Source organism: Durio zibethinus, chromosome 13 (assembly GCF_047325235.1).
Source record: "Durio zibethinus cultivar Kanyao isolate XHJ-2024 chromosome 13, ASM4732523v1, whole genome shotgun sequence".
Lineage (NCBI taxonomy): Eukaryota > Viridiplantae > Streptophyta > Magnoliopsida > Malvales > Malvaceae > Durio > Durio zibethinus.
Window position 1 is genome coordinate 20,092,318 of NC_143174.1, and position 9,131 is coordinate 20,101,448.

The 9,131-nt window shown below is 25.0% G+C and overlaps 1 protein-coding gene across 1 annotated transcript; it reads right to left on the reverse strand.

Moving 5' to 3' along the window:
• Positions 1–5,539: 5,539 nt before the first annotated feature.
• LOC111304103 (lachrymatory-factor synthase-like) lies at positions 5,540–6,319 on the reverse strand. Its single transcript, XM_022900619.2, has one exon. It carries the CDS (start codon positions 6,205–6,207, stop codon positions 5,737–5,739), a length of 471 nt encoding a protein of 156 aa, XP_022756354.1. The 5' UTR covers positions 6,208–6,319; the 3' UTR covers positions 5,540–5,736.
• Positions 6,320–9,131: the final 2,812 nt, after the last annotated feature.

Sequence of the window (9,131 nt, forward strand, 5' to 3'; positions counted from 1 at the left end):
TGTTAGTAAACAAATAATTACAATTTAAAACCATTAGATCAAATGAATATAATAAATTTAAAAGTTTATGGCTTGACTCTCTATAGCGTCCCTAGCGGAGTCGTCAAACTATCATAACATATAGATCCAAAAATCTATAGTTAGACTTAACAAATAGAGTCGTCACTAATCTTTTTTAACTAGGTGTGATTAGCTACTTAAAAAATCTATCATCTTAAGGAGATCCTAAACTTGACTAAGCGTTCTTAAAAGAATAGATTCAGGTCTATAAACCAAAACAGGGTTTGGGAGTTCAGTTACATGTGAAAAATGTTATAGCACCCCTACATGCCCATCCACAAAATGGTACCATTTTATTTTAAATTTATTCTAAGGTTTTGATTCTAATGGTTTTAATTTTTATGTTGAAATATTAGAAATAATTTATAAAATTTTTTCATCAATTTAGTAGAATTCTTAAATATATTTTCTCACCTCAAAAGTATTCAAGAATCCCATTTGTTTTCTTGAAAAGACTCTGTCATTGAAAAAAGATGTATTTATTATTTTTTTGTCGAAATATATCTAATTATTTCACTATTTGGGATAAATTAAAAATATTTTTCTCTTTTTGAATTTTTAAATTTTTCACCATTTAGGCATATTTAGAAATTCTCTCTTTTTTTTTTTTTTTGGATTTTTAAAATTTTCACCATTTGGGTTAATTTAGAAATTCTTTTTCTTTTTCTTTTTTTTTGAAAATAAAATAATATGACAATTATTTTTTATTGAAATTTCATTTAAATTCTTTCACCATTTGGGATAAATTTAAAGAAATTTCACATCTAAATATTTCTTAAAAAATTTACCATTTGAAATTTCTAAGAATCTCATCTTTGAATAATTATCAGATATTTTCAATCAAAATTTTTATTTGGAAAAGAATACAATTACTTTTATTGAAATTTTATCTAAATTATTCCACTATTTAGGATAAATTTAGAGAAAATTTCTCACTTAGAGATTTTTTAAGAAATTTACCATTTGAAATTTCTAAGAATCTCATCTTTGGGTAATTTGTATTTTTTTAAAATTTACTAAATCTCTTTTTTTATTTTTTAAATAATTTTTTTGGTTTGAAAATAAATATTAATTATTCTTATTAAAATTTTATCTAAATTATTCCACCATTTCGGATAAATTTAGATAAAATTTCTCACCCAAAAATTTTATAAAAATTTACCATTTAAAATTTCTATAAATTTCATCATTGAATAATTAATATTCATTGCCAAAATTTATTTTATTTTTATTTTTTTAAATTAAATCATTTATAAATTAAAAAAACATATAAATAAAAAATACCAAAAAATAGAAACGACTTGGTTGGAGTGACTAAATCAGCTCGACTACAAGCATAAATGATGCTCAAAGCGTGGCTTGGGGAAAATCGACTCAGCAACAGGGTCTGACTGGGATGTGGGTCAACAAATCAGGTTACGCTTAGGTCAGGTCACCCAAATAGAAACACACGGATCTTGAGAAGTTGCTTAATGTCAAAATGACGTCATTTTAAAACGCTATAAAAGGCTAATTTCTAGCTTTCTGCTCAGATTTCTTCTCCATTTCTCTCTATTTTCCCTTTCTTTTCTCTCTTTTTCTCTCTAATCGAATGAACTTCAGTTGAATCCTTCATCGGATTATGAAAAACATTATCAAAATCGAGGTTGATTTGCCAGAAGGTCGTCAAAAAACTCAACCAACACTGAAATCTGGGCCAGATTCTGGGAAATCTGTCGAAAAATTCAATCGATACTGAAAAACTCATTGAAAAATTCAATCGACGTTGAAAAATTTCATCGAAATCTGAAAATTTTTTTAAAAATTTCCAAAAAAAAATTTTTTTTTTACCCAAAACACTCCAAATTTTTTTTTTTTATTTTATGCTTGCTGTCTTCTTTGATTTTGTTTCTATTTTTTGCGTGTTTCTTTTGTGTCCAAGGCTATATTGATAGGGCTTCAATTCGATAGCCTTAAACCATATGGGATTTTAATCATTTCTGATTTCTAACTCCAAACCTTAATTCAGCTTAAACTCTTCAACTCAATCCTACCCAAATTCAACCACTATTTTTTCCCGTTTTTCTAGCTTTTTTTAATTTTTTAATTTTTTAATCTTTTTATTAATAGAATCCATATCTTGTAGACCTCCAAATAGATTGAGGTTTCTGCACCCAATGGTCAATTCCAAGTTCATGATTATTAAAACCTCTAAACTTAATTTCAAAATTTTATGACTTTATTTCTCCACCATTATGTAGCCGATATATCTCTGTTATTTACCACTTTTAATTGGTCATAATATTTTTAGATGTATAATAAATTCAAACTTTAGTCATAGGACCAATATACATATAAACAACTAGAATCCATAATATATTTAACTCCTATTTCAAATACTTTCACAATCATTTTGTGACTAATATGTTCATATCTAGATCACCATATCAATACAAGTCATAAAATATAAATCCAAAGAATCATTTTCATAAAATAGTATAAGCAATATTTATAATATGAGTTTTACTCATATTTTATGCAAAAATTCATGATGAATTTGCATTGGTTAAATCATTGATTGACTAACTCCAAGGCTTACAACTTTTACAAATCAATATTATCAAAGCCTATATGTTAATATGGTAATAACCAGCCACATCCTTGCTATTATTATGTAACAATTGAAAACTTCAAAATTTTGTTCATTTTTCATTTTAACAGCCTGTAAAAGGCCATTTTTCAGGTACAAAAAACAAAAACATCTTTATTGTCTTTAACCAATAATGTATTAATTAGATGATGACATTCTATCTCCATATTTCATATCTTTCTTATATGTCTAAGAAAGAAATTTTATCCCATTCAATTTATTTTCATAATATATGGCAAACTGTAATAATATTTTCCATGCCATCACAAAATGGAATTAAATACATACATGTATTGGTGCCTTTGGAACATTGAATTTGCATTCTTTTCTAATTTATAAACATGCCTAATTAGACATTGATAAGCATCATTCAAAATGCTAGTAACTGACAAATGCTTCAATATTTTTTAATGGCATGCTTTTTTGTTTAATCAATATCTTATATGCAAAAAGTAACAATGTTTTTTTTTCTACAACCATTGATTAACTTTTTGACGGCTTTTTATGTTTTCCATTTTGTGATTGTTGTCACAAAAACTATGGGACAATTTGCCTATTTTATATATAACCAAAACATAACAATTAAACAATTAGCCATTTCATTATAACCTAATTTAATTTGATACTTGATAACAAGTGATAATTTTTTTTTTTGTTATAAATCAATTCATGTCTTTCTCTTTTATGTTTTCAGGCTATTTCCCATCTTAATCTTTATAAGCATCAATTTTTCAAATAAATATAATACAATTCATTAAACATAATTATGGAGTCAATTTCAGTATATGCATAAACTTATGTAATGTAATCAATATTTTGCATATTGTTTTAACTTTACACACTAATGAAATAAATTGTTAACATGTTTATATCATTCAATCAATCTTTTTACTAGCAATTATGCAAAAAATAAAATACATACCTCTAATGATGATCTTTATGAAAATTAACATTTTGGTCCATGGAAACCTTAATCCTTTGACATCTTGAGCCTTCTCTAATAGTGATCTCTAAATCATGCCAATTTTTTTCTTGTATCTTCCTCATGCGAAATATAAATTTCTCATAATCACCTTTCAATTGTTATAAAAATAAATAAGAAAAGAGAAATAATAGAAAAGAATTTTAGCTTTGAAGCATGAAGACCATTTTTTTAAAGGCAATTATGACTTTAAAATACAACAAAGCCTCAAACTCTCCAATCAGAAGCAGTAAAAATGATTATACTAAAAAATTTTTTTATAATGAATGAACAGACATAAACTTTTATTCAGATAGTTATGACCTTTTGTATAATCATGACCTTTATGAATAATAATATTTTTATATTCAAATAGTTATGACCATTTGTCATATGATAATTATTTCTGTTCAAACATAATTATTTAAAATATGAATAAAATTAATATAAAAATTAATTTTATTTTTCAATAATTAAATATTTCTATCTATTGTGGGATGACCACATTCTAAATTACCAACAGTTCGTAGCTTAGTAAGCGGTTGGTCAATTTGGTGAATGGTTAAAAGCTTCTCGTTGGCCCATTCAAGCTTAGCTTCACAGTGAACGGATTAGGCCAATGTTAGAAAAAATAAATAAGAGAAGAGAAATAATAGAAAATAATTTTGGTTTTGAGGCGTGAAGAACACTTTCTAAAAGGTAATTATACCTTTAAGATACAACAAAGCCTCAAACTCTCTAATAAAAAATAGTTAAAATGGTTACGCTGAAAGATTTATTCATAATGAATAAACAGACATAAACTTCTATTTAAATTATTATGACCTTCTGTATAATTATGATCTTTATGAATAATAATCTATTTATATTCAAATAGTTATAACTATTTGTCTTATGATACTTGTTTTTATTCAAATATAATTATTTAAAATATGAATAAAATTAATACAAAAATTAACTTTACTTATTAATAATTAAAATTTTCTAACTGATGTGGGCACCATATTCTAAACTACCAATAGCTAGGCTACCATAGAGTTTCATCTACTCGTTAACATGTATCCACAGTAGGAAACAACTTGTCTAAGTTGCAAAATTCCTTTAAGAACGACCATATTTGCTCTGTTCTTAAGCCTTTTAGCTCCATTATGGCCTTTTCTTCCCATTTAAGCTCTGTTTCTTCATCCATTTGAGAGAGAAAGAGAGAGGAAGATAGAATTAGAGAGGAGAAGAGATCAGAAATGTGAGAGGTAACCATTACCTATCTCATAAATTTCAATCCATCCATTCCAAGATTCTAAATCAAGACCTTTAAAATAAAATTTTAAATTGTAATTGTTAAGATTTGTTAGATGATATTACTTAATGGACAAGAAAACTTACAGAAGAAAAATTCTAAGAAGAAATGGATTCTTGATAGACATATATACTTATAAATAAGTGAAGTCTCTATAGGGTTAGAAATAAGAAAAATATATAAAATAGTTATAAGGTTTTATAGGATAGACACCTTATAGGACTATTGGATATTTAACATCCTTCTGAGTATGTATGTTTGAGTGGATTAGAAGAGATTGAGATAATTCACATAAGTATAATGCATGGATGCGCATAAATATGTGTTTGTTTGGATGCAGAATACTCTATAAGATTAAAAGAGATTGAGAGAGTCTATGAGTATTGATTATTGAATGAGGTTAATATAATTTATATGTTTGTAATTCTCTATAACTAGTGGATCTTATTTTTTATTTATGAACGTAAGGTGATTGGATTAAATTACATTAAATTATTATTTTTTGTATGGTCAATTGATTAATTATTTAATTTTACTTCCACTAACTTTGATGTTTGATTGGATTGGGACTTCTGATCCAACACATATAACATAGGAAACCAGACAGGATCTTGTGGGTTAACAACATTAATATTGAAGCAACAGAGAAAACATAACTGATACCATGATGCTATTCCAAGCTTGATTACAATAAAAGCACCAGAAATATTTTTAAGATCCAAATTTCTACCGGGTAACATACAACTAATTAACAGGACTTCAATACAAGTCAACGTTAAATCTGACCCTCTAGATTTGAGCCTTGACAGCATCCTCCATTTTCTTTCCCATGAATTGGATAGAATCATTAAGATAAGAAGCCAAATCTTCTAATCTCAACCCTTCACACGGATCAACTATAAACGACAACTCGATCTTGCAGCCTGCAGGTTTATCATCACCCTCCATTGGCAAGACTTTGAGAGTACCTATGTAGTTCTTCAAACCCATATTATTTTCCAGGACCTCGTAGCTTAGGGAGCGGTTGTTCGGATCAATGGCTAAAAGCTTCTCGTTGACCCATCCAAACTTGCCTTCACAGTGGCGGACCAGGCCAGGCTGCCCTGGAGTTCCCTCGACTCGGTAACATGTATCCACGTCAGGAAACAATTTGTCTATGTTGCAGAATTCCTCTAAGAACGGCCATATCTGCTCTGCTGTTGAGCCTTTTAGCTCCGCCGTGACCTTTCCTTTCCATATCGGCCCTGTTTCTTCAGTCATGTGAGATAGAGAAAAAAAGGGGAGGAGATGGAATTAGAGAGAAAAGGAGATCTGAAATATGAAATGATTATTCTTGATGAGACATCATAAAGATAAAGTGGTACAGCGGACCAGTAGTTGAATTCATATACTTATTTAAACTAAACGGTGTACAAGATTACAGAATTAGCCTCATCATTTCTATCTATTAAAATATACAATGGTATGGGTATTGTGGCTTATCATACCCTCGATTTTGTCTATGTACATTATTGGTCAAATTATGATAATAATCCTAATATTTTAATGAAATTAAAATTTTAATTTTTTTTATAATTCATAAAAATATAATTTTTTAATTATTTTATTTTTATAATTTTAATTTAATTATTAATTCATCAAAATTTTATCCTTAAAAATATTGATATTATCGTTGACTTAATGATATAAATGATGATTTTACTAGAATGTCATTGACTTTATTGATATGATATTAATTTTATTAATTTGATAATATAAATGAATGAAATTAATTATCAAATTATACAAATAGTACTTACATTTGCACAAAATTTGAAAATTTATCTTTTTAATAAAATTCATAAAAATATCATTTTCATACAAGTTAAATTTAATAATGTTAATTACTAATGTGATCATTTATTTTTTATTAACTTTGTTTACATAACTGTTATCTTTTTTAAAAAATATATGAAATTTCAAAAAAATCTCAAAAACCTAAGAAATTGAAAAGAACTAAAAATCCAAAAAAAATTTTAAAAAATCATTTTTTAAGCTTTTTCAAAATTTTTAACATGAAATTCATTTTTAAAAAAATATTTTAGTTTTTAAAAAAATCATATTTCGTGATTTTTTAACAATCATATTTCAATTTTTTAAAAAATAGAAAATTTTAATTATTTAGAGTTTTTTATTTTTAAAATAATAATTTTATTTTTTAATATTTTAATTTTTAAAAAAATAATATTTCTTGAATTATTATAAAAAATTAGATTTAATTTTTTTATAAAATATTTAAATATTTGTAAGTTTTATGAAATTTTTAGATTTTTTAAAATATTAAATTTAATATTTTAAAATTAAAGTATTGGACAAAATTAAATTTAATATTTTAAAATACCGATAAATTCTAAAAGTTGAAAACTATTTTTATAAAAATTGAAATCTGATTTTTTAAAAAATAAAAGAAATAATTTTTGTAAAATTTAATATTCAAAAAAATTAAATTTAATATTTAAAAAAATAACATTTTTAAATAATTCATAAACTTGAATTTTAAAAAAAATTAAAATCTTATTGTCAAAAAAATTCAAGAAATATTGTTTTTTAAAAACTAAAATTTTGGAAAAAATTTTAATTTAATGTTTTTTAAAAAATGAAAAAGCCTAAAATATCATAAAATATCATTTTTTATCATTTTTAAAATTTCAAAATTTTCATTTAAAATTTTAAGACTTTTTAATTTTCAAACATTTTTCTAAAAAATAATAGTTATGTTAGTAAAGTTAATAGAAAATAATTGATCGAATTAGAAATTGGATCACATTATCAAATTTAATTTATACGAGGACAAGATTTTTATAAATTATATTACAAGAATTTAAATTCAAATTTTGTATGAATATAAATTTCATTTGCATAATTTGATAACTGATTTTATTTATCTATATTATTACGTTTGTAAAATTAATGTCCCGTTAACAAGATAAATGTTTACATTATCAAATCAGGGACTACATTAGCATTTTTTTTTACGTAAAATAGTAAAACTACACTTTCTTAATCCACGATTGCTTTCTTGTTCATATTTAAAAATGTTTCCATATCAATTTTTTGGAAAAAAAAATTATATATATATACATATATATGATGCGTTCTATATATATTTTATATAAATTTTTACAATTGTATATGTATATATTATCAGTGAATCATATAATAATATTTAAAAAATAATTTAAAATTTTAAAATTTTTTTTTATAAAATATCATTTTATGATTTATTAATAATGTATAATATTTGTATTGATAATGCATTAAATATAAATATATATTATGCTTCATTATTTCATAGTTAAAAAATGGTTTATAATTCCATCAATTGCAAATTCAAAATTCCGAATTTAAAGATTGGCTTTTTTTCCTATTCAAATGCTCAAATTCTTTCTACAAATATAAAAAAAAAATCTAAAATCATCAACTTTTGTTTACAATTAATTTTTTTTTTATAATAGCATTGAAACAATAGTTTTTTTTTTTTCTTTTTTGCTGAAAGATTGAAATAAGAGCATAATGATTAGTATATTACATTTTCTACTAAAAACATGGACATTGAATTCAAATATGAAGCATCACTCTTTTAGTTGAAAAAAATGTAAAAAGATTGAAGTACTAAGTAGAAGAATTGGCATTGGTTTGAATTGTATGCCAAGTATAGTTTGATGTATTTATTTCATTTTAATGAACATAAAGATTAATTATAGTAATGGTCAACAACAACGTATTAGATTGTTGATCTATTGATTTTAGAAGCTTAAGTACAAATAAAGCTTAAGTAGTAATTATAAGTTGCAGTAGATTTGACTTTGTGAATGCAGATTAATTAGAGAAAATTGACACGATAGAGTAATGGGCATTGGTGCCATAGCCGCTATCTTGACACTTTTTAGAGGATCAGCAAATTAATAAAATGGCGTTGGGTGTGATATATAGAAAGGATATAATGGTGAAAAATATGTGATAGACCCAAGCAGAACACAAAGACTCATTGACAAGGTCTCCTGCAATGTTTTTAAACCCAGCTAAACGAGATCCAACTATGTTGGTAATTGAGCAAAATAAAATATGGTCTACTCTGCATAATCCTCCATGGAGCCTGCTGTTCTTTCCCTGTCCGAGATGGTAAATGTAGGCATTCCAAGCCA

What these genes read in the sequence shown, in the direction of transcription:
- LOC111304103 (XM_022900619.2), bottom strand. Translation starts at nt 6,207, where the DNA reads ATGACTGAAGAAACAGGGCCGATATGGAAAGGAAAGGTCACGGCGGAG.